The sequence below is a fragment of the Triturus cristatus genome, chromosome 6, assembly GCF_964204655.1.
Source record: "Triturus cristatus chromosome 6, aTriCri1.1, whole genome shotgun sequence".
Lineage (NCBI taxonomy): Eukaryota > Metazoa > Chordata > Amphibia > Caudata > Salamandridae > Triturus > Triturus cristatus.
Window position 1 is genome coordinate 1723626157 of NC_140589.1, and position 26408 is coordinate 1723652564.

The 26408-nt window shown below is 49.9% G+C and overlaps 1 protein-coding gene across 2 annotated transcripts in view; it reads right to left on the reverse strand.

Annotated features, from left to right (window-relative positions):
• Positions 1–26408, reverse strand: part of RAB3GAP2 (RAB3 GTPase activating non-catalytic protein subunit 2) — a 687447-nt gene that overhangs the window by 69316 nt on the left and 591723 nt on the right. For both annotated transcript variants that reach the window (XM_085612952.1, XM_085612951.1), the window contains exons 32-33: positions 25800–25889; positions 21417–21638 (exon numbers count right to left, since the gene is read on the reverse strand). In XM_085612952.1, the coding sequence (XP_085469078.1) occupies positions 21417–21638; positions 25800–25889 (312 nt within the window). The remainder of the gene's footprint in view (positions 1–21416; positions 21639–25799; positions 25890–26408) is intronic.

Sequence of the window (26408 nt, forward strand, 5' to 3'; positions counted from 1 at the left end):
GCGGGAGGTCCGCCTGGGGAGAAGGACCGCATTTTCTGTACAAGGCTTCGGGCTGCTCTTTATCCCGCTCCTCTCCTGACTTGCTCCATGCAAATTTAGCAAGTTTATTTTGGACCAAGGTTTTAGGTCCTAGTCCACTCGCCATTCTGGCTGGGGAGTTTGTCCACTGCCTGTGGCCTGCCCTGGTAGTCCCCGACTCCTGCTCGGTGGAAAAAACAGATCCCCCGGCGGCCTGTCGGGTTTCCCAAGGGACGGCCCCCTATGAGTGTCCGGGACGGATCCGCTAGTGGAATCCGGTGGTGTGAAACTGGCATCTAGGGCTCTATGGCCCTCTCTGGCGTAGGTCCGGGCCTCAACTTTCACCGGGGTCCCCGTGTCTGCTGTAGGTCGTCTAAGTAGCCCTCTCCTTATCCGGGGCTCCCAGTTTGTCCCACCTCGCCCCCCTCTACCCTGCTCGCCGCTGCGGTCCTACAGAGGCCTCCCGCATAGTCCCGCTTTGCTCCTGTGGACCTAGCGTCTCTGGGGGAGTGGAAATGCGTCTCTCGGGGGCCCCCCAGGCCGTTACCTCCTCGATGCCTCCTTTAAATATGCCCATTATGGCTGCTGTCCGGCCAACTATACCGCTGAGGGCGCGTGGGGGAGAGGGGGTGCCAGGACACTGATGAGGCCCCGCTCCTTGCTTCCGCCGCGGTCTCGGTTTTTTAACTAGCTGCTGCAACAGAAGATCCTCTCGAAGAAGCAGTCGGATATGAGCAGCTCGGGATACCAGACTCTTAGTGCCCAATCCGGAGCCACAAGAATGACTTGGGCCCGGTTGTGCTTGATCTTCTTCAGCACTCTGGGCAGAAGTGGTATAGGCAGAAAGGCATACAACAGACCGCACCTTCATTCACGACAAAAAGCGTAGCCTAGCGAGGGCCGCCTTGGACATTCCAATGCGCAGAATTGCTGACATTGCAAGTTCTCTTCGGTGGCAAATAGATCTAACCAAGGCTCTCCCCACTGTTGAAAGAGACGTTGCACCACCTCCGAGTGAAGACGCCATTCGTGATCAATCATGCACCTGCGGCTGAGTTTGTTTACTCTGGCGTTCAGGGAACCTGCCAGGTGTTGAATCACCAGGGATATGTCCTGACGTTCCAGCCATGTCCAGAGCTGGAGGGCCTCTTGACATAGGGTCCACAACCCCACCCGGCTCTGTTTGTTGCAGTACCACATGGCGGTGGTGTTGTCTGTGAACACCTGCACTACTCTTCCCCAGACAGAGGGAAGGAATGCTTTCAGTGCAAGCCAGATCGCCAGCAGCTCCAGAAGGTTGATGTGGAGCCCGGACTCCGCCGGACACCAGAGACCTCTGATCTCCTCCTCTTTATTGGCCGCCCCATCCCAGAAGGGATGCGTCTGTCACCACCGTGTTCTGGTTGGGGAAGGGAGAGGGATCTGCTGTTGATCCAATCCTGGTTCGTGAGCCAACACTGCAATTGTTGTGCAGTGCCCTCCGAGATCTGGACACAATCGGACAGATTCCTCTGATGCTGCGCCCACAGGTCCCACTGCAGAGCCTGCATATGCCACCTGGCATGATCGACCAGCAGGAGGCCATGAGGCCCAGCAGCCTCAGGATCATCCTGACCGAAACCCAGGATAGAGGCTGAAAGACCGGAATCATAGCCCGAATATTCCGGACTCGCTGCTCAGGAGGATAAACCCGAAACTGCATTATGTCCAGAACCGCTCCTATGAAGAGGAGCTTCTGAAAGGTGATCAGGAGTGACTTCGGCACGTTGATGGAGAACCCAAGCGAATGCAGGAGGTCGGCCGTAGTCTGGAGGTGGGAGACGACAGCCTGGGGCGAGCCCACCTTCAACAGCCAGTCGTCGATATAGGGGAAGACTAGAACCCCTGATCTGCGCAGGTGAGCAGCGACTACCGCCATCACTTTCGTGAACAACCGAGGGGCACTGGTAAGGCTGAAGGGGAGCACGGTAAACTGAAAATGCTCGTGGCCTACCATGAACCGCAAGTAGCGTCAGTGGGCCGGCAGAGCAGGGATGTAAAAATAGGCGTCCTGCATGTCGAACGCTACCATCCAGTCTCCAGGGTCGAGGGCAGACAAGACCTGAGCTAACGTCAACTTTTTGAACTTCTCCTTCTGGAGGAAGCAATTGACGCACCTGAGGTCCAAGATAGGACGCAGGCCCTTGTCCTTCTTGGGAACCAGAAAGTAGTGGGAATTGCAACCACGAACTACTTCTGGGACAGGAAGGCGCTCGATGGCTCCCTTGGCCAAGAGAGCTGAACTTCCTGCTGGAGAATGCCCAGGTGATCCTCAGACATGCGATGGTACTGAGGTGGCATGGCTGGAAGGGTAGTCTTGAAGGGGAGGGAGTAGCCCCTTCTATCTGCAAAATTCCCTGTCTGACGTGATGGTGTGCCAGTGGGGGAGGTGATGGCGGATGCTGCCACCAACTGGCGTTTGATGGGCCTGACATGTCGGACTAAGAAGGTTTGGGGGCTGCTACAGAGTGGGGTTGGTGGACTGGCCCACCCGCTGGCCCCCTGAACCACAGCAGTGGTTCCCACGTCCCCGGCCCCGTTAAGGTTTGGAAACTTGCGCCGGCCTGGGGCTCTGGGTAGAACGTACTGGGCACCCCTTCCGTAGCCACGAAAGGGGTGAAAAGTGGACTGCGCAGGGTGTCTGGAAAGGCCCAAGGACTTGGCCGTAGCCCGTGAGTCCTTGAAACGCTCTAGAGCGTTGTCCGCTTTGTCGCCAAAAAGGCGACGGCCATCAAAGGGCATGTCCATGAGGGTATTCTGGACGTCCTCAGAAAAGCCAGTCAATCTCATCCAGGCGTAGCATCAAAGAGCTACCGACGTGAAAATCGTCCTGCCTAGAGAGTTGGCGGTATCTAGCCCACAACGGATGGTAAACTTTGCTGCGTCCCTCCTGGCGACCACAGCCTGGGAGAGCACTGTTCAGGCCTCCTCCGGACACTGAGGCAGTACTTGCGCAATCGTGTTCCACACAGAGTGGGAATAACGGCCCAAGAGACATGCAGTGTTTACTGACCGCAGTCCCAAGCTGGCGGAAGAAAAAATCTTCTTTCCAAGATGATCCAGCTTCTTGGATTCCCTATCTGGTGGAGCGTTAGGGAATACTTATTATTTATCTTTATTTCGGCACAGTTTGAGCCAGAAAAGATTCACAATTCAACTATACATAATAGAATTAGCCAACACAATACATTTTTAGTTTGTGAGAGAACAGATACAAGTGAGCAATGCAGCGCTGGAGGAGAAAGAAGGGGATCATAAAACAACGAAAACATTTATAAAAATATTAAACACATCATATCAAAATTTAAAACTGAACTAGACAACAACAAAAATAAAAAATGAGCAGGGGGATGGATTAAATTTAGCTACATGTAGTAATGATCCAAACTTACAATTTAAGACCACTCTTTTTGCGAACAAAATATATTGAGAGAAAAAATCTACTAATACTAAAAGCAATGGTTCTTCTGGTATCTGATTTAATAATTCTCAGAGCCTCCTTACAAGCTCTTACACCAAGAAGATTGCATAAAGGCGTAATCCATTTTCTCCTCGCTATCAAATAGGCCGGACAGAAGAAAATGATGTGGCGATCATCCTCCTTGGAACTATCATGACACATAGTACAGAGGTCACTTAACATTGTATCATTTTGCCCTATTTTGCCGTCCCTGGACCATCTAGCCAGAGTTGAATTATGCATAAGATTACCATATCTCCATTTCATAAATAAACTTTTAGCTAGGGGTGGTTCGATCTCATCAAGGAAGCTCTCAAATCTGGGGCTATCCTTGAAGATTAAGAATTTGTTTGTCAAAGTTCCTCCTCTATGCTCATTAATCGTGGTGTTTTCCATATAGCCCCAAAAAGCAGTCTTAACCAGTTTTTTTGCGTTTTGAGGTAGGCTTTCCGGTTCGTCCCAAAATTTGGACAAGCCAATTTTCGTAAACCAAAGACGAACATGTTTGAGCCAGGCATTAGAGTTTAGCACATCCAGGCTCATTATTTCTTTTAAGCCATCCCTATAATCTATGAGTTCTGGTATAGACCAAAGCCTCACCCAAAAAGTCAAGGACCGCAAAATAGTATAATGGTCTGTTCGTTTGATATTTAAGTCCAGCATTAGTAGTACTAAAGGGGTACCATTCGGCATCCTCACAAGACTTCTCAAAAATGTATTTTCATTAATTGTGAAGGCATTCTTGGACATTGGTCCCCAAATTTCAGCCCCGTACTGTGCAGCAGACTGAGCCTTACACTTAAATATCTCCAATGCCGGCGAAACCTGCTTTGCAAGAGCTCGCACCATGCATTTTTATGATGGGTATGGTGTTCTGCGTAAACATCAGTTTACTCTTCTCTACTTGGGTTTTCCATGAAGATTTAGAATCAAGGGAAACCCCCAAGTAAATGAAGCTCTTAACTGATTCAAATTTTTGTCCATTTAGTACCAAATTCCCCTTCTGAGATTTATGGGGATTTAGGGCCATACATTTGGTTTTTTTCGCATTTATCTCTAGTCCCTTTTTAGTACAATACTGATGAAATGAATATAGATGTTCTTGGAGACCTCTGGGAGTTTGATAGATTAGTATGGTATCATCCGCAAATAATAACACGGATACCCTCTCACCATTCAATTTGGGGGAATCGTTATTACAGCCTGCCAAATATTTGGGGATATCATTCACAAACAAAGAGAATAGCGTGGGAGCCAGCACGCATCCCTGGCGAACCCCACGCTCAATTGATATATTTTGTGAAAGTTCCCCATTTGGGCCCCATCGCACCTTAGCGAAATTCTTTGCATGCAACCTTATTATCTGTTGCAGCAAGCAAGCTGGTAACCCTTGCGAATGTAAAGATTCCCATAAGAGATCTCGTGGAACTAGATCAAACGCCGCTCTAAGATCTACAAACGCGACGCAGAGATGTCCCTTCCTTATGTGCACATACTTCCAATAGAGGGAGCAGAGTCTAAAAACTTGATCTACGATACTTATTCTATTCCTAAACCCTGATTGAAACTTACTAAGTACCGAATTGTCTTCCATCCACAGGTTCACCCTAGCTAAAATATGTCTAGAGTAAATGTTTTGCAAAATATCCATTAGGCTGAACGGGCGATAATTAAATGGATCAAACCGTTCCCATTTTTTAAAAATTAAAACAATTTCAGCACCCCTCCAGCTATCAGGGAAGTCAACCCCAGATGCTAATATATTGCATAAATAGTTTATATTAGGCGCCCAAACGCTTAACTCTTGTTTATACAGGCCACCGGTAATTTTGTCTAAGCCCGGCGCTTTGCCATTTTTAACAGCATTAATGGCCATTTCTGTTTCCTCTAGACTAAAATCCAATTTTGTTTCACAAGGGATACACCACGAGGCATCCTCACCAACAACAGTTACCAAATCTGTTTTTTTAAATAAGGTAGTGAAGTGGTTGACCCAAGTAAGTTCATCAAGATATACATCTTTTGCTACTCTTCCTACATGGTTTCCGTTCGCCACCAGTCTCCAAAACCCGACATTATCCTTTGTCTGGGCCGCTACCAGCAGGTCAGTCCAACATGCTTCTTCCCAGACTCTCCTCTCAATCTTCTGGGTTTGCTTATATTCTTTTCTCGCTAACCTGAATTCAACTGGGGTTTTAGTCTTTACTGCCAACAGGAGACTAGCTTTTGCTTGACGACAGATTTTACCATACCATGGCTTACTTTGGGATAGATTGTTTAACTTCTGATGCTTTTTTTTTGGCATTTTAGTTACCAATAATTTTAGTGTTTTAAAGAACTCATTATGCAAATTAACAAAATTAGTAGGATTTTCAACCTCCAATGATATATTTGCATGAGAAGAAAACGTGTTAACTAAGAGTAGATAAATTTCCGCTAAAACTTCACCGTGCTCCAGTATATAGGACCATTTTAAAGAGCGCCTATTATTACTAACCAATATTACATCGCTCATACCAGTTTGGACGTCTATTTTGTTGTTAAAACCAACCCCGTTAAGCATACAAGGATTAAATAGTAGGTCCAGGGGACGATGGTCGCTCACAGACCTATCTTTTACCTCAAAGTCAGTCATATATTGCCAAACATCTAAAGAAACAATTATATAGTCGAGGTTGCTTTTTGAACTATTCTTTACAAAAGTCGGGCTGTTTGCTAACTCTGCCGGGAGGCGGCCATTACATGCCCTCAAGCCAAACTCCGCAGTCAACCTCATTATTTGGACAGCCAGAACTGAACAATGTACTGGAGCAATATTATCTAACAGGGGAATGTTTTTTGCTCTATCTTCTTCTTCAAATACATCGCCCATGCCTAAAATTGGCTCTGAGTTGCAGTTCAAATCCCCGGCTATTACCGAATATTTGTCTGCTATTCTGTTTAGGAAAGTGTCCAATTTCCCCATGGTCGCTGATTCTTTTAATAGGGCAGAAGGTCTGTTATAAACATTAATTAAATATAGTACATTCCCATCATGTGTGGTAACTTTTAGTGCCAATATGTCCATAGAGTCAGTCTCCGTTACTTCAATCTTAATTTTCAGGGTAACTTTTACCCAGATAATAAGACCTTCTGAGGCCCTGCCCCTTACGGGAGGTATTGCATTGATCCCAAATGTCTTATAACCTACTCTATGATGAGTGTTAAGGGACCATGTTTCCTGGAAAAATCACAGTTCACTTGATTCGATATAGCTGGACCACTCAGGATCACTCAAATTTTTGGTTAGCCCAGCTATATTCCAAGATATCAATTTCATATTTGTGACTATGCTGTTACAATTAGACGATTGCTCAAAAGTTTGAGAATCAACTTTCCTACCCGTAGAACAAGTTACTTACCTTCGGTAACGATGTATCTGTAAGAAACATTAGTTAGTTAGATTCCTCACCTTAGAATATCCCCAGGCGTCAGACTGGATCCGGAAGATTTTTGTAGCAATACCCCTTGCGTGTCGCTAGGCGTCGTCTGCGGCTCCGCGTCCGTCGTTGGCGTCGTGCTCCGGAATGACGTCGTCGGAGTACTTAGACGCAGCCCTCGCGCGCTGACGTCAGTTCTTGTACATAGCTTTCCGCGCCAGGAACGCAGAGCCATGCAAGAGACCGACACTGGTGCCAAAAAATCTAGGGCCCTGAAAAGGATAGCCTTAACCCTAGATGTCAGTTCGCAGAACGGGGAGGATGGGTGGGTCGGTGAGGAATCTAACTAACTAATGTTTCTTACAGATACATCGTTACCGAAGGTAAGTAACTTTTTCATCTGAAAGAAACACGTTAGTTAGATTCCTCACCTTAGAATAGATACCCAAGCAATACCAACCCCGGTGGTGGGCCTGCGAACCAAGATCACACCAGAAAGTCCTGGAGGACAGAACGGCCAAAGAAGCCATCCCTCCGGACTTGGCGGTCTAGGCAATAGTGCCTGGCAAACGTGTGCAGCGAAGCCCACGTCGCCGCCTGACAGATGTCCTGCAAAGGGACTCCCCGTCCCAAAGCAGTAGTAGCCGCCGTGGCCCGAGTAGAATGGGCTCGCAGCCCAACAGGAGGGTCCTTTTTTGCCAAGGAATAACAGATTTTTATACACAAAACGACCCACCGGGAGATGGTAAGTTTGTGCACAGCTTTTCCCTTCTTTGCACCCACGTAGCCAACGAAAAGCTGGTCGTCCACTCGGAACTGCTTGGTGCGGTCCAAATAAAAGGAGAGCACACGTTTTGGGTCCAGACGGTGGAGCCGCTCTTCCTCTTTGGAAGGATGCGGAGGCGGAAAGAAGGTGGGCAAGGTGACAGATTGCCCGAGATGAAAGGGGGCCACCACTTTCAGTAGAAAGGAAGGACGAGGCCGAAGGACAACCTTGTCCAGATGAACAGATAGAAAAGGAGGCTTGGACGATAGAGCCTGGAGCTCACTCACCCGTCTAGCCGAGGTGATGGCTACCAGGAAAGCAGTCTTAAGAGCCAGAAGACGAAGAGGACAATTGTGAAGAGGCTCAAAGGGAGCGCACATCAGAAATGTTAGGACAAGATTCAAGTCCCACTGAGGCATTACGAAAGGGACAGGAGGGAATGTGTGAGTAATGCCTTTAAGAAAGCGTGACACTACAGGGGACTTGAAAAGAGAGGGCTGATCAGGAAGCCGTAAGAAGGCAGAGATGGCAGCAAGATAACCTTTGAAGGTGCCCAGGGCAGAGCCCTGCTGGGCCGAAAAAAGAGGAGAACTTCAGAAAGAGGGGCAGAAAGGGGATCCACAGCCTTTGCTGTGCACCATGCCACAAATTTGTTCCACCGGCAGGCGTATACCGTCTTTGTGGATGGACGCCTGGCTGCCAGAATGATATCACAGACTTCAGGAGGCAAGTCAAATGGCATCAACTGCCGCCGCTCAATCTCCACGCATGGAGGTGGAGGCTGGACAGGTTCGGGTGGAGGACCGTCCCCTGCTGCTGCGACAGAAGATCCTCCCGAAGGGGCAGACGTATCGGAGGATCGGTCAATCATACTGAGTAGCTCGGGATACCAGTACCTTCGTGCCGGAGCCACCAAGATGACTTGGGCCCGGTCGCGCCTGATCTTCTTCGGCACTCTTGGCAGAAGTGGTATAGGCGGAAAGGCGTACAACTCCACTCGCGACGAAAAGCGTCGCCGAGCGAGTGCCGCCTTGGAAATTCCAACGTGCAGAACTGCTGACATTGCGCGTTCTCGTCGGTGGCAAATAGATCTAACCAAGGCTCTCCCCACTGCTGAAAGAGACCATGCGCCACCTCGGAGTTCAGACGCCATTCGTGATCCATCATGCACCGGCGGCTGAGTTCGTCTGCTCTGGCGTTCAGAGAGCCCGCCAGATGTTGAACCACCAGGGTGATGCCCTGGTGTTCCAGCCATGTCCAGAGGCGCAGAGCCTCCTGACAAAGGATCCACGACCCCACCCCGCCCTGTTTGTTGCAATACCACATGGCGGTGGTGTTGTCCGTGAACACCTGCACGACACTTACCCGGACAGAGGGAAGGAAGGCTTTCAGTGCAAGTCGGATCGCTCTCAGCTCCAACAAGTTGATATGGAGGCGAGACTCCGCCGGAGACCAGAGGCCTCTGATCTCTGCCTCTCCCATATGGCCACCCCATCCCAGGAGGGACGCATCCGTCACTACGACATGCTCCGGTAGGGGTAGGGAGAGGCTCTTGCCCGTGACCCAATCGCGGTCCGTGAGCCACCACTGCAACTGCTGTGCAGTGTCCTCCGAGATCAAGACATGGTCTGACAGGTTGCCGTGATGCTGGGCCCACTGAAACTTCAGGTCCCACTGCAGAGGCCGCATGCGCCGCCTGGCGTGATGCACTAGTATGATGCAGGAGGCCATCAGCCCCAGAAGCCGCAACACTAGCCTGACCGAAACCCAGGATAGAGGCCGAAAGATGGGAATCAGGGCCTGTATATCCCGGTCACGCTGGTCCGGCGGATGAACCCGGAACTGCGCCGAATCGAGAACCGCTCCGATGAAGAGGAGCTTCTGAGAGGGGCTAAGGTGTGATTTCGGCACGTTGATGGAAAACCCCAGCAAATGCAGGAGATCCGCCGTAGTCTGGAGGTGGGAGACGACTGCCTGGGGCGAGCCCGCCTTCAACAACCAGTCGTCGAGATAGGGGAAGACTGGAACCCCTGATCTGCGCAGATGAGCTGCGACCACCGCCATCACTTTCGTGAACACCCGAGGGGCACTGGTAAGGCCGAAGGGGAGCACGGTGAACTGAAAGTGCTCCTGACCCACCGTGAACCGCATGTAACGCCGGTGGGCCGGCAGGACGGGGATGTGGAAATATGCATCCTGCAAGTCCAACGCTACCATCCAGTCTCCAGGGTCTAGGGCAGCTAGAACCTGAGCCAAAGTCAACATTTTGAACCGTTCCTTCCGGAGGAAGGCATTGACGTTCCGGAGGTCCAAGATAGGGCGTAGGCCCCCTTTGCCCTTCTTGGAAACCAGAAAGTAGTGGGAATAACAACCACGACCTACTTCTGGGCTCGGAACGCGCTCGACGGCCTCTTTGGCCAAGAGGGCCGAAACTTCCTCTCGCAGAAGATTCAAATGATCCTCCGAGATACGGTGGTGCTGTGGTGGCATGGCTGGAGGGGTCGTCTCGAAGGGGAGGGAGTAGCCCCTTCGGACGATTTGCAGCACCCACCTGTCCGAAGTGATGGTACCCCAGTGGAGCAGGTGATGGCGAACCCGGCCCCCCACTGGCGAGGAATGGGCCTGAAAGCTCGGACTAGGAAGGCTTTGAGGCGGATGCTGCCGGGGTGGATGTGGCCTGACCGCGTTGTCCTCCAGTACCGCCGTGGCGGAAACCACGTCCGCGACCGCGTGCAGGCTGGTTCTGCGGCCGGTGGCTAGGCGGACGTGAGGAGGTGCCCCTTCCTTGGCCACGAAAGGAGCGAAAAGCGGAAGTTTGTGGCCGCGGGGCCGAGAGGCCCAAGGACTTGGCCATAGCCCGGGAGTCCTTGAAGCGAGCCAGCGCACTGTCCGCTTTCTCACCAAAAAGGCGAGCGCCATCAAAAGGCATGTCCATGAGAGTGCTCTGGACATCCCCTGAAAAGGACGTGGACCGCAGCCAGGCGTGACGTCGAAGCGCCACCGTGGTAGAAATCGCCCTACCCAGCGAGTCCGTAGTGTCGAGTCCACATCGGATGGCATGGCGCGCTGCATCTCTCCCATCGGCCAGAGCCGAGGTAAGCCGTGCCCGGGACTCCTCCGGGCACAGGGGCAGCACGTCCTCCACCGTATCCCACAGAGAGTGGGAATAACGGTCCAAGAGACAGGCGGCGTTCAAAGACCGCAGGCCCAAACTGGGCGAGGAGAACAGCTTTTTACCGAACTGTTCCAGTCTCTTGGAATCCCGGTCCGGTGGAGCGGACGGGAAGGAGGATTGGGAGGTAAAGGCCTGGATAACCAGACTCTCGGGGGTGGGGTGTTGGGACAGAAAACTGGGGTCGCCCGGAGCAGGGCGGTGGCACCTGGCAACGTTCCTATCCACAGGAGGGACTGACTGTGGAGGGCTTGGACCAGGTGCCCTGCAGAACGTCATTGAGGGCCTCATTGAATTGCAGCAGAGGCTCAGTGGAGCATGCGGCAGACTGAAGCACCTCAGTGAGGATGTAAGTTCTCACAGCCACGGCAGGCAGCTCAAGCCCAAGGGCCGCAGCCGCCTTGCGCAGCACCACAGAAAAAGCTGCACCCTCCTCCGAAGCCACAGTCGGAGAAGAGATGAATCCAGTGTCCGGTGAGGTATCCAAACCACTGGCCTCCCCCAGTTCATCTGCCCAGTCCTGTGCAAGTTGGCCCTGAAGGGCCAAAGGGTCCTCAGACCCCTCCCAGTCGCCCCGTCATCCGATTCCTGGTAAACAGGAGGAATGATCGGGCCGGTCGATAGACATGATGTGTCTCTAGCGGCGTCGGGCGGCGCCGCATCGGCGTCGGGACCGGACAGGGGCTGAACCGGGGATCGACGTCGACCGGAGTCTGCGTCGGCGGTGGCACCAGTGTCGACGCCCGCAGAGGAGGCATGACTAGGTTGACCGGCGTCGACGGGGGCCCAGGCTCGGGCCCCTCGGGGACCTGCGGCGTCGGGACCGGAGCCTCCAACGGCGCCGGGGCCGGAGCCGCCGGTGTGCAAGGTCGCCCAGTCGAGTCAGCGGGGCCCGAAGGCGCGCCAGCGGGCGTCGACGGCGGGCCAGGCTCCTCATGGCTGAGAGGAAGGCACTGACCTCCGCCGGCGTCCCGTCAGTCCCAGGGACCGGCGGGTATGGGGACGTGCGCGGTGCCTGCGGCTCCGGCGGAGCCACGGGGGTGGAACCACCCTGACCCTCGGCTGAGTCGCGCGACCGGCGAGGGGAGTCCGAAGAGCGGTGTTGCCTCTTTGACTTCTTGGAGCGCTTCGACTTACCCGAAGACTTCGAGCCAGACGAGCGACGATGTCGAGTGCGGCTCCGTGACCGATCCTTGGACCTCCTCCTGGACCGGGATCGAGAGGGGCGCGGAGCCGAGGGGCGAAGCTCGAGAAGCTTGCGGCACCGTTCCCGCCTAGCTTTCGAGGTCAGGGCCATACAATCGGAGCACGACTCCGCGTCGTGGTCGAGGCCCAAGCAGTACAGGCACCGGCGGTGATGATCGGTCACCGACATCAGTCGGTGACAGTCGTCGCAGGCCTTGAAACCAGGCATCCTACCGGCACCAGAGTCGAGAAAGTGACCACAAAGAGTCAAAAAAGTTAATCAAAAAATGACTAAAGGGGTAGCTCTCCCGGATTGGCGCTTACTGGCGCGGAAAAAAGAAGAACTGACGTCAGCGCGCGAGGGCGGCGTCTAAGTACTCCGACGACGTCATTCCGGCGCACGACGCCAACGACGGACGCGGAGCCGCAGACGACGCCTAGCGACGCGCAAGGGGTATTGCTACAAAAATCTTACGGATCCAGTCTGACGCCTGGGGATATTCTAAGGTGAGGAATCTCACTAACGTGTTTCTTTCAGATATTTCTGTACAAGACACACCGAAGGGACTCCTACCCTCTATTCTATTGGGGCACGCACCTATGCTAGTACCGCATAACACAGATTCTGGGCATACCTCTAGGCCCCCTGGCCACCTTCGACTATCCAGGTCTTGTACAGTGCCGAGTGTCACACCTCCCTGGTCATGGTCTGTCCTTAACTTGCCCCCACCAAGATCATCATTAGTTGAAGTTGAAGGAATTTATAGAGCGCTCTACTACCAAGCGGTTTCTTGGCGCTAAACAAAGATTATCCAGAAGGGCAAAAAGAAGGGAACGATGATGGGTATGCCATGGAGAATAGGTGAGTTTTGAGAGTTTTACGAAAGTGTGTGTAGGTGGAAATAGACCTAATAGTAAGAGGAAGTGAATTCCAGAAGTGGGGAGCAAGGATAGAGAATTTTGCGCCGCCAAATTTTTTCCTGCGATAGCGAGGGGTGCTGAGAAGGTATTGAGTGGAAGAGCGAAGGGTTCTGCCAGGGACATAGGCACTGATCTTTGATCTGATGAATGCTGGAGCAGTGCCAGACAGTGACAGGAAGATCAGGCAGCCCATCGTGAATAAGGATCGTTCCAGGATGGGAAGCCAATGAAGAGTCATTAACAGGGGAGTAGTGTGATGGAGTTTCGGAAGCCTATAGATGAGGCGAGCTGCCTGGTTTTGGATGAGCTGCAAACGGCGGTGCTCGTATGCAGGAATACCGACATACAGGCCATTGCCGTAATCCAGGCGAGAGAGAATCATGGCCAAAATGATGAGTTTGAGGGCTTCAAATGAAAAGTAGCGAGAGATTTTACGAATTATTCTGAGGGATAGAAAGCAAGACGAAACCACTGAGCTGATCTGGGGGCGCATAGACAGATCTTGGCTAATTTTGATGCCCAAGGTTTTCACCGACACTGAGGGAAGGGGAGGGGAACCAAAGGTAGGGGGCCAAAACGCGGGGGTCCAGGGATTGGAGGGACCCCCAGTGAGATTCATCCAATCATAGATGAATGTCAAGGTGGAGCGGAACTTAAGAGTGGAATCCAGAGAATCCAGAGAAGGAGAGAGGTCAAAAATAAGCTGAAGGTCATCAGCATAATTGAATACAGTGACCTCCATTTCCTGCAAAGCAACGATCAGAGGATAAATATTAAGATTGAAAAGAAGAGGAGGAAGGGACGAGCCCTGAGGCACCCCGCAGGAGACAGGGCAAACGGGGGCAGAAAAGCTTTCCAAATTGACGGCCTGGCAGCGGTCCGTCAAGAAGGAGGTGAGCCAGGCCAAAGCCGTCCCCCGAACGCCGGCACCCCCGACACGGTCTAAAAGGAAAGAATGGTCGACCGTGTCGAAGGCGGCGGAAAGGTTGAGGAGGACCAAGGCCTGAGGGGAGTTGATGTCAGCACTCCTCCTGAGCTCATCCAGTACGGAGAGAACAACGGACTCCGTGGAATGAGCCGGACGGAAGCCAGCCTGGTTGGTGGCAAGGAGGTGATTGTCTTCAATATAGGAAGAGAGGCAAGAAGTGATAAGGCTCTCTAAGATCTTACTTAGGAAAGGAAGCAGAGAGATAGGTCTGAAATTCGAAAGAATGGAAGGATCAGCACCCGTCTTTTTTAGAATGGGAATGACTGTAGCAGCCTTAAATAGGTCAGGGACAATACCCTGAGAGATGGAGGAATTGAGTAGGGTAAGGGGAGGATCCGGGCAGTTGGAGAAGATTTCCCTCAGGATATGAGCAGGACAGAGGTCAGCAGGAGAGCCTGTCTTGACCATCCTTTAGTGATTCCTATTTCGTCCCTTCCTGCTTTGAAATCATTATTAATCATGGCCTTTCGCATAAGGGGCCCCTCACTAATGTCAATTACGTTTTCCCTGGGCAACTGCAGTCAATCTACCATATCTAGGCAGCTAAACCTATTAGCTGTAGGTACCCCTCCCCCGTTGTTTTTTTTTTTTAAACAAACTTTATTGTGATTTTCATATGCAGGTATTACAAATTACACCTCACATTGCACAGGTAATTATTTCCGGAAACACAGGATACAATTCAGGTTTTGTGTATTATCCTGTCAAGTTGCGCTGTTGTCCACAATAGAACACGATAACGTCCCAATCACGCTAGGAGGGTCGCCTGTACGTCTCAGTATTATGCTCTCCATACCCAGCTTTTGAACGAATGTGGTCAGGAGGAGCGGGAACCGCTCAACTATTCACCCCTCCCCCGCTATTAATGTATCTATAGCTCCCACATTCCATCCCTCCCCGCACATGATGTTTGGCCCTGGTCCAAGTCCCTCCGCAATCTGGTCGCTCATCTGGGAAGTAAAAGTATGAGAGCGGTCTGGTTTCTATGTCAGCCCTATTATTTTGTGGTCTCCACGAGCAGATATAATTTACCGCTCGTGGGTCCTTAAAGTTCACTACCACACAGTCCCCATCGATTGCTTTCCTATTGTATCCCACCCAAGACACCCTATGCACCATTAAGATTTTACTCATTACATTTGGCGGTAAGGGTCGGTTGGTATTTAGCCAATGTGATACTTTGTTTTTAAGTGCCCAAAAAGGTTCCTCAGTTGATTTACCCAATTCCGGAACCCCTGTCAATACCACTACATAAGGGCAATCTTCTGGTGGTAAACTGATATTAAGACCGCCTTTTATCTTCCTCTCTATCGAGGACTTGGTATTAGGACTAGTCATTACTTGTCTGGGATGGTCATTAGTTACAGGGGGTTTTTCTAACGGTTTCCTTACTGGGTCCTTTGGGGGGTTAGAATGTGGTCTTTGTGTCGATGGCAAAGGCTTGTTTGTTACCTCTCCTTCCGGTACTATACTCAGAGGATCTTTGAGAGGCAATTTTTCCACCCTGGCACTATACAGAGTTCTTATGCTCTCTTCCAACTCATACAGCTTATTTTCAATATCTAGCAATCTGTTTTCCAGGGGAGTAAGAAGAGTTTTAAGCAGCTTCCCCATGTTGTTTAATAAAGGGCCGGACACTTCGTCAAGTATAAATAACCATCTATGGTATCATCTAGAGCTCTTCAGTCTAGGGTTTCAGTCAATGTGACTAATTGCAATGCTTCCTGGCCATTCTGCATGGCATGCCCTTGTTCACCCCCATGCTTGTTAGATATTTCACTAACGCCCCGGGCTTTAGCTACCTTGGGCTTTCTGCCACCTGAGGCAGTGATATTAGCTCGTTTACGTTTTGAAATGGCACCCTCCCGCCTCTCCCGCAATTGTCTACTAATTGTTTCTTCTTGAATCTCGGCTACTGTAATTTCTGGAATATTTTCCAATATAGCTGGAGGAAGTGGGTCAATTGGAAGCAATGTTTGTGGTTGCACTAATAGATTAGGCATACTGTGCACAACTGCTTGTGTCTCTATAAGATTCACTCTATTAGTGTGTTCTGGGGTACGAGCATTAGCAATATGGCCCATAGATGATCTTTTGGCCAATGCTAGATCCTGTGACACCCTCCGTTCCATTAGGCTTGTTGAAGATTGCATTAATCTCTTAGCGTGAGCTGAAAGCCATTTTGTACTTGGCAGCCATTTTAGTTAGCTATGTTCTGGCCATTTGCTGGTTCCCTCTCCCAGAGTCTTGCACATGCTCAGATGTGCTTAGCTAGTAGAGTGCACCTGTTCCTAGTATAGAACTGTCAGGCTGTTCTAACTGACGTCAGCAACTTATTACTCCTCCTACTTGTTGACTGTGCAGTTTCTGTATGACCATCTATGTGCATAACTCTTCTCATGTGTACTTGTACTGCCTTTTTCCAGTCTCTGTGTGGGTATATAAGACCCCTGTTCTCTGTACTCCTTAGAGAATGTCTCATACAGTGATTTGAGAATGCTGTGTGACACATTTTCTCCCTCTTTAGAGGTTAAATAAAAAGATGTCTTTTATATTACAGCTTCTGTGCCAATCTCTTCTTTGTTGGTTTAAAAGGACCAGGTGTATCAGTGAAGCCCCTGAGAGGATTTTCTTTTCTACAGGCTGATGCCTTGGTCTATTACAGAATTAGTCCATATTATGAAACTGTCTAAGGTGCCTGTAAACTGGGGCCCTCCCAGTGCAACCTTACTCCTGCTCTCACGTGTAGACATTTTTTGACAAACACAAGGATTAATACCACAGTTTGGTATATAAATAATGTCTACAACAGCATAAATATAGCTACGGTTTCACAGGCAAAAGAGAAATGGCCCGGTCCGGTCTTGAGCGGCCTTGAACGGGCTTAAACGGGTCCGCCCTTGGCCCGGGCTTTGCCCGCGCGCATCCAGCGATACGAGGATAAGGGCGTAGCTAAATAGGAGGAGGCGAGAGCGGGAAGAGGCTCCAGGTGCGGCAGATGGAGAGCCGCAAAGACTGCTGGTCCTTGCAGTCCCGCTCGCGTAGATGTCTCCAGATCAGCCCCAAGGTGAGCACTTATCAGCCCCAAACCAGGCAAAGTTCCGGGGAAACTGGTGGAAATCCAAAGTGCTGGCAGTACTAAAAAAAAAACACAAAGTCCCGACTACGAGCGGCTCCCGCGAAGCGGGGGCCGCGAGTTGTTTTCTAGTGCTGGGAGCGGGAAGAGGCTCCAGGTGCGGCAGATGGAGAGCCGCAAAGACTGCTGGTCCTCGCAGTCCCGCTCGCGTAGATGTCTCCAGATCAGCCCCAAGGTGAGCACAAATCAGCCCCAAACCAGGCAAAGTTCCAGGGAAACTGGTGGAAATCCAAAGTGCTGGCAGTACTAAGAAAAACACAAAGTCCCGACTACGAGCAGTTAGGGAATACGCTCTTGGAAGTAGAGGCTTGGACCACCAAGCTCTCAGGGATGGGGTGTTGGGAGAGGAAAGTGGGGTTGCCCGGGCGGTGGCGTAGGGCAATCATCCTCTCTACGGGAGCCCCAGTGTTGGGCCTGGACCAGGTGCCCAAAAGGATGTCGGTGAGGGCTTCATTGAACGGCAGCAGGGGCTCCGAAGAGCTAGCTTGTGGTTGAGGAACCCTTGTCAGGAGGTTAGTCCTGACTGCCACTGTAGGAAGCTCAAGGTTGAGAGCCTCGGCCACCCTACACAACACCACTGCATATGACGCTCCCTCCTCCGTAGCCATGGTAGGAGGAGATAACATGCCAAGGTCAGGAGAGGTATCAAGACCACTGGCACCCCCCAGTCCGGGTCACACTCCCACTGGTCGGTCAGAGGGTCACCTGACCCCTCCCAGTCCTCCTCCTCGTCCTCTGGGTGCCAATCTGGCCTAAAATGGACCCCAGGAGCGAACAGGGCCACAAAAACTCCGCCCAGTGCATGATCCGGCACCGTGACTACATCCGGATGGAGGCCGGGGTCGGCGCCGACCGGGGGCACGACTGCCGTCGAATGTGGGTGCAGTGCCGGAGGAAGCGGCGCCAGTAGAGGCGTAATGAGGTCAACATGCGCGGGTTCAGATCCAGGCCTGGATCCTTTGGGGGCATGAGGGAAACTCTGAGTCGGCTCTTCAGGCTCTGCATGCGGAGCCGCAGGAGGGGCACTGCCAGCATCCCTCGTCGCGTCAGCCGACCAACGGAGAGAAGTCGAAGAGAGACAATGCTTCGACTTCTTGTGCTTTGACTTACCTGACCCCGAGTGCGAAGAATTAGAAGACGAGTGGTGATGGCTCTGCGACCGGGACCTTGAACAGCACGGAGCCAACTGCCAGCGCTCAAGAAGCTATCGGGACCGCTCCCGTAAAGCTTTTGGAGCCACGGACTGGCAGTTGGAGTATGACTTGGAATCGTGGTCGCGCTCCAGGCAAAAGAGGCACACGCGGTGCGGATCCGTCACCGACATCAGTCAGGTACAGGAACCGCAAGCCTTGAAGCTGGGCATCCCTACATGCACCAAAAGTCATGAGGATTCAAAAAGATGTCGACAAAAGTCATCAAAAGTTCAGTCAAAAAGTGACTGGAGGTACCGCTCTCTCCGGATCTGCGCTGGCTGGCGCGGAAAAGTAAAGAACTGATGTCAGCGCGCGAGGGTGGCGTCTAAGTAGCTACCGGGACGTCATCCCGGTGACCATGACGCCAACAACATACGCGGAGCCAACCTATGCCACCTTCCGACACGCAGAGGTACTGCTGACAAAAAGCTTTCCGGATCCAGTCTGACGCCTGGGGGTAATTCTAAGGTAAGAAATGTATAACTAACTGTTTCTTTCCGATAATACCACTCTCACTCAAATATTTAGTAGTTGAAAGAGAGCTCCAATAAATAACTAAAGAATATCTTGCTCTCATCAACAATGGGAAGATGTGAGTGGCATTTACTTGTGACATGTGAAGTTGGTGTTTAGGGACCAACTCCTAGTAGCAAAGGCAATAATGCAAGTTGAGAAAGGGGACGGACAATTCCCTACCAAACACATTTGTCGAAATTCGAAGAACACTCCGCTCCAAATTTCTGAATAAAGAACTCACATGAATGTGAGGGACCAAGTAAAGGAACTACTGATACACTAAGCAGAATACTTACTACTTAAAACTGAACAAAGCTATTGTGAAGAGGGCAGAAAAGCTGGGGGTATATGGCCACCAAGCTGAAGGTTAAACAGGTGAGGGCCCATATACAAACGTTAAAGACTGAAAAGGTTGACACAGTTGAGAGAATGCCGATACATTAAATTTGTACCAGCAATATCACCAGCTAGCCTATTATCATTGCTTTGAATTTAGATTGTTCCAACATCGTTTCCACTCAAATACATAAAATGGAAAACAAAATGTAAGAAGGAGAAACAATAAGGAAACTCTTCTAGCACTAAATCTTTGGAAAGTCTCATCAGCCAAAACCTGACAAGCACCAAAAGAAAGCCCTGGAAGCTCCAATAAGCAAAGAGGAAACTTGAGTGGCTGTTACGAAGTGTAAGTCAAATAAAGTCATTGGCTCAGATGGCTTCATGGCCTCTTTTTACAAGATGATGGCTCCCTCTCTGCTTCGTTTCTTCATAGTGCTGTTGAATCACTTTAGAAGTGCATATTTAGTTATTGCATCTATGCCTGAAGCAGTGCTCTGTAACACTTAAAGACCAATTGTGTTGCTCTACATTTTCACAAAAAATGCACTACGATCCTGGCTACTGGAATCAAACAGATCATGACTCATATAGCCACCAATATACCCCGGACTGGTGAGGAGTCAACAGGCAGGAGACAACACTACCCATTTCATCCATCATGTGCGATGATATAACAGACAAGCAATACCGCTTTTTCTAGATGCTGAGAAACCATTCGACATGGTGAAGTGGACCGTCTTATGGGAGGCACTGATTGATAAGGGATTTAGAATTGATTTCTTAGAATGTGTAATGTGTATTGTTACTCTACAATGTAGATACTTTTGAATGGGGGTATGTCTAATAGAATTCACTTATGAAGATGCACCATCCAGGGATGGCATCCCCGCTCTTTGTACAATCAACAGGACCCTTCACTCAATATCTAAGGAATAACAATATGTTTAACGTTATTAGGGTGGGTGGTAACTCTCTTCAAATATTCATGTTGGCTGATGATGTGCTAGTGACCCAACAGATCTTGAAAGATCCTTTACTGCAGTGTCTGAGGTATAGGAAACATATCAGACAGTTTCAGGTTCAAGGTCAACAGGTACCAGTCTGGGAACCTTAAAAACTCACACTCAGCAAAGGTGAAACTCATAGGCTAGCAGAACTGTTTTTTATGACCCACCAAATATATGAAATACGTTAGTGTCTATCTGAAAGGGTTCTGTGTGCAGAAAATGATCCTCAACTGTATACGAACATATACAAAGACATGGACAAGTGGCAAAATCACTCACTTCCCTGGCACGGCAGAACTGTTGCATTTAAAATTACTTTTCCACCAGAAATATTATACAGTTTACAAGGATTGCCAGTGTGGACCCAAATGAGTCCCATATATTTCAGGGCCACACTTTTTGAGTGTTTGATGAGCTCAAATTTACCCCTTGCCCAAGCCATGAGGAAGACTATGGATAACCATTCTACCAGAAGCTAAAAACAGCCACCAGGGAGAAGGAGCATTGAGTTAGTATGATCACATCACGAAAAACTGGGCGGGGGGTTGTGAACAAAATTTGAATAGCCAGGGAGAAATCACATCAGGATAATAATTTTGAAAACGTATCTAAAGTAATTTAACAAAGTGTATTGTGAATTCATCTGTTACATGCCACAGTCACATTTGGGAACTTAAGAAAGTAACAATAGTGTGCCTCGGTGCTTGAGTTCTAATCAGCATTCCTAATCGATCCTATGCGGTTGCGGCGGTGCTCTCAGAATCCAAACTCAGCCTTTCAAAAAAGAATCCCCTTTCATGTTAGTGACAGAAAAAATACACCTTGCAAATAATATGGAAATAAAATAAATATAAATAGAGATTGGGAATATGTCAGTACAAGAGTCAGATGGCAGCCGCCATGTCTGATTTCCATGATCTCCCTTTGTATGTATTGTTTTATCAGAGTGCGTTCATAAATGTGGAATACATGTCACATGGTACAGTGGTGTTAATTTCATCCTTTGAATAGTTTCACCGTTGAAATACAACGGGCTACTTACACAGATATCATTTAAAAATCCTATATTATCTGTAATCTTTAAAAAAAAAAAAAAAGGAAACATAATTAGGAATATTTTAGGAATATCTCTACATTCCTAAACCATTAAATGTGATTCATTTTTTGGAAAAAGACTGCACGCAAGCAACTCTAAACATGTACATTCTAGCAATGTAAGTGACACTAAAAGATGGAGAAATGTGTGGTCATCATTACCTCTTCTGCCACAGGGTCGAGCCCATAGCTGTACAGCTCACACACATAATGCCGCCTGATAACATCCTCACTAACTTGGAGTTGTTGGGCCAGGTCCACGCACAGAGTCAGCCAATCCACTTTCTTTCCCAGGCTCACCTGAGAGGCCACTTCTGATGAAGAGCTGGGAGTTTGCGATTGACACTGTGCCTGGGCTGCTGCACTCACCACCTTCATTAGAAACTTAGGATAGAATATAAAACGAGAAAGAAATTACAAAAGCTGCACACATCTTCGTTTACCTTTCATGTTCCTCAAACTATTTTAATGACGTGCAGTTTTAACAGTTCACAGTGCATTCAGTTGACATTATAAGCTTTACTCTTTAAAAATGGCACTCATTTTGGCGAGGCGTCGGGGTACACGATAAATTGGTCCAAATCTGTCATGTACGTGCTGTGTGGCCCTCCACCGCAATTACCGGCGGATTGTCCCCTCAGGGTGGCGGAAGGATCATTTAAGTATTTGGGTATACACATCACTGCTGACCCGGTTGTATTCTATCAGAAGAATCTTCAGCCCCCACTGGACCGTCTTCGACGGGATGTCCGTCACTGGGGGACGCTGCCGTTGACCCTACTGGGGAGGGCGGCGCTTTTTAAGATGATGGCCCTGCCTCGCTTTATCTACGTGCTGGAAAATACGCCGTACCACCGGCGTACTTCCGTTCAATTGCGGCGCAGGTGACTAGTCTTCTGTGGCACAACGGACCGGCGCGTATTGCACAGTTCAAACTCACCCGCGGCTGGTACGATGGGGGGATAGCGCTTCCCGACATCCAACTTTACTACTGGGCGACACAGCTAAAGGTCATCAACTATTGGCTCCACGCCCCACACTCAGATCCGGCGTTCAAAGCGGACAGAGACATACTGGGCACGAGGGGTATGCTATCGCCCTTGTACGATGGGAGGCTAAACCCAGACCTCATTGGCCCTCTGAGGCAGACAGTGGCCGTATGGCATGCGGCCCAGGCCCGGCTGGGGTGGAGAGGAGTTTTGACCCAACTGACGCCCTTGTGGGATACGAAACGGCTTGGGAGACTTAGGCATAGCAAGGGCTTTGATAAATGGGACGACATCGGGATCTCCACAGTGGGCGACATGTGGCATAAAGGTGAGGTGATCACCTTCGCGCGCCTACAGCAAAAATACGAGCTGGCGCCTTCGGAATGGTTCCGATACACACAAATTAAGCACGCGCTACTCTCCGCTTTGGAGCCTGGTGCCACAGTTCAGGAGGCGTCGCCACTGGAGGACAGGCTACTCACAGATTATATGCCCCAGAGGGCCACATCATTCACGTATCGGAAGCTGATAAATAATCTTCCAGACCCTATGGAAACCCTGCGGGAGAGGTGGTCCAGTGATGTAGGGGAATTTGACGACCCTGAGTGGAGGGAGGCGCTGGCGTCCCCCCGGGAGGCGGGGATACCTTCCAGGCTTCGATTGGTACACCTCCGGATTTTGCATCGGTCATATTACACCAGGTACACACTACACAAAATAGGAAGAGCACCCCATCCATTCTGCCTGCGCGGCTGCGGGGAGGAGGGTACCTTCTATCATACCATCTGGGAGTGCCCCAAAATCCAAGAATACTGGAGGCGGGTGATGCGGACGCTGTCCCAGGCGGGGGGTGTGTCACTGGTGCCGGAACCCAGGCGCTGCCTGTTAAACGTATGGGAACCTAACGACCTTGGCCGGCAGGCTCAGTGCTGGGCTACAGTGGGAATCGTGCTAGCTAAGCGGAACATAGCGCAGAAGTGGGGGGTGGGAGAGGTGCCGCTGCTGTCCGTATGGTGGAGGGACATGGATAGGGCTATGATAGCCGAGCGATCAGTGTACATCGGGAGGGGGTGTCCTCAAAAATGGTCTAAAGTATGGGGGGCATGGAACAAACATCGAGGAGATATATGTGAGCCACCGCCAACGCTTGATGATGAAACCCTTGATGCGGACTGAGGTGCAAGACTCTATGGCGCACATATGGGGTGTGGTTGCCGGGGTTGAGCGGATGCATGGGGGTGTTGTTGGGAGGTGGGGGGCTGAGCCACTTGAGATCTTGTTATATGCTGGAAAACGAATAAGTGATCAACAGTTGATGTATTGTACTGTGTTGAAAGAAAACAATAAAAATTGTTTAAAAAAAAAAAAAAAAAATGGCACTCATTAACTTATCTTGTACCATGTAGCCTATGCCTCATTCTGCTTTCATTCCTTTTGGTTCCAATAACCACAGATTTGCCTCTTCCACAAGGAGTCTGTGGTGTACCTTCTGTGGCACAACGGACCGGCGCGTATTGCACAGTTCAAACTCACCCGCGGCTGGTACGATGGGGGGATAGCGCTTCCCGACATCCAACTTTACTACTGGGCGACACAGCTAAAGGTCATCAACTATTGGCTCCACGCCCCACACTCAGATCCGGCGTTCAAAGCGGACAGAGACATACTGGGCACGAGGGGTATGCTATCGCCCTTGTACGATGGGAGGCTAAACCCAGACCTCATTGGCCCTCTGAGGCAGACAGTGGCCGTATGGCATGCGGCCCAGGCCCGGCTGGGGTGGAGAGGAGTTTTGACCCAACTCACGCCCTTGTGGGATACGAAACGGCTTGGGAGACTTAGGCATAGCAAGGGCTTTGATAAATGGGACGACATCGGGATCTCCACAGTGGGCGACATGTGGCATAAAGGTGAGGTGATCACCTTCGCGCGCCTACAGCAACAATACGAGCTGGCGCCTTCGGAATGGTTCCGATACACACAAATTAAGCAAGCGCTACTCTCCGCTTTGGAGCCTGGTGCCACAGTTCAGGAGGCGTCGCCACTGGAGGACAGGCTACTCACAGATTATATGCCCCAGAGGGCCACATCATTCACGTATCGGAAGCTGATAAATAATCTTCCAGACCCTATGGAAACCCTGCGGGAGAGGTGGTCCAGTGATGTAGGGGAATTTGACGACCCTGAGTGGAGGGAGGCGCTGGCGTCCCCCCGGGAGGCGGGGATACCTTCCAGGCTTCGATTGGTACACCTCCGGATTTTGCATCGGTCATATTACACCAGGTACACACTACACAAAATAGGAAGAGCACCCCATCCATTCTGCCTGCGCGGCTGCGGGGAGGAGGGTACCTTCTATCATACCATCTGGGAGTGCCCCAAAATCCAAGAATACTGGAGGCGGGTGATGCGGACGCTGTCCCAGGCGGGGGGTGTGTCACTGGTGCCGGAACCCAGGCGCTGCCTGTTAAACGTATGGGAACCTAACGACCTTGGCCGGCAGGCTCAGTGCTGGGCTACAGTGGGAATCGTGCTAGCTAAGCGGAACATAGCGCAGAAGTGGGGGGTGGGAGAGGTGCCGCTGCTGTCCGTATGGTGGAGGGACATGGATAGGGCTATGATAGCTGAGCGATCAGTGTACATCGGGAGGGGGTGTCCTCAAAAATGGTCTAAAGTATGGGGGGCATGGAACAAACATCGAGGAGATATATGTGAGCCACCGCCAACGCTTGATGATGAAACCCTTGATGCGGACTGAGGTGCAAGACTCTATGGCGCACATATGGGGTGTGGTTGCCGGGGTTGAGCGGATGCGTGGGGGTGTTGTTGGGAGGTGGGGGGCTGAGCCACTTGAGATCTTGTTATATGCTGGAAAACGAATAAGTGATCAACAGTTGATGTATTGTACTGTGTTGAAAGAAAACAATAAAAATTGTTTAAAAAAAAAAAAAAAAAATGGCACTCATTAACTTATCTTGTACCATGTAGCCTATGCCTCATTCTGCTTTCATTCCTTTTGGTTCCAATAACCACAGATTTGCCTCTTCCACAAGGAGTCTGTGGTGTACCTTTCCAAGACCTCGCAGTTTACTGACGCAGCTTTCTCAGACGTTCTTTTCTATTACTGGCCAAATCTCCTGATGTTATATTTTCAGCATGCTTTTCACACAGAGCCATTTACTTGGCTTAGTTCCCACGTTCACCTCCTTTATTCCCATTCGAATCCTGGTTGTACCACTTATGATGATGGCCCTATCGCTCTTTTTTTTATATTTACTTTTTTACTAAACTAAAATCTCTGAATGTCATATTTTCAGTAATCACTTCACATGCGACCATTTATGTTTCTTGCTTCCTGAATACAAAGGCCGATTTCTTATTTTCCTCTAACTTACAACCTGTTTGATGCGCATTCGATTCTTCAACAATCAGAACACTACCACACAGATCAGACACAAGGAATATGATTTTTAACTGATTTCATCAAAAATGCTTAATGAAGCGTCAAAATAATCACAATATTTTGTTGTAAGGAACGGAAGCGGTCTAAACTTACCTGTTGTCGTGCACATATTAGCTGAGGGTCCATGTCACCACTTGGCAGCAACTGGATTGAAGTTAGATCTTTAAAAAATGCAGTTTTACCCTGAAAAAGAACCCATATTCTCTTACAGGAATTAGTGCAAGGGTACTTCTATGCTAAAGTCTACTTAGAGAAAATCTTTAAATAGGAAATTATATTTTCTCTCACAAAATATAAGTTTGCTACATGGCATCTGTAAAAGATTATGTTTCTCTGTTTTTCACATAATTCTATCATTCATCATGCTACCATATAAAGAAATGAATTTGTGATGCTGCTAGATAGAGAAGCTGCGCATATTAGATACGAAGGAAGACTTGTGAATTTTACATGATATCAAACAAACTGTAATAAAGCCTCATTAGGTTATCTATGGTTTCAACTCTGGTTCATAACTCTTTCAGACCACCCTTGCTAGACAACTACCGCAGAATGTTGCACACTCTCAGTGGCAGGCAAAGCAGGAGACTCAGGCTGGCCTTCACAATGCCAGTGACAGAGAAATACTTCTAGCTCACACAAGCACTGTGTCCTTTTCCCCAAAATCAAGATTAAAAACAACACTGAAAGTTAAAAAGCGAT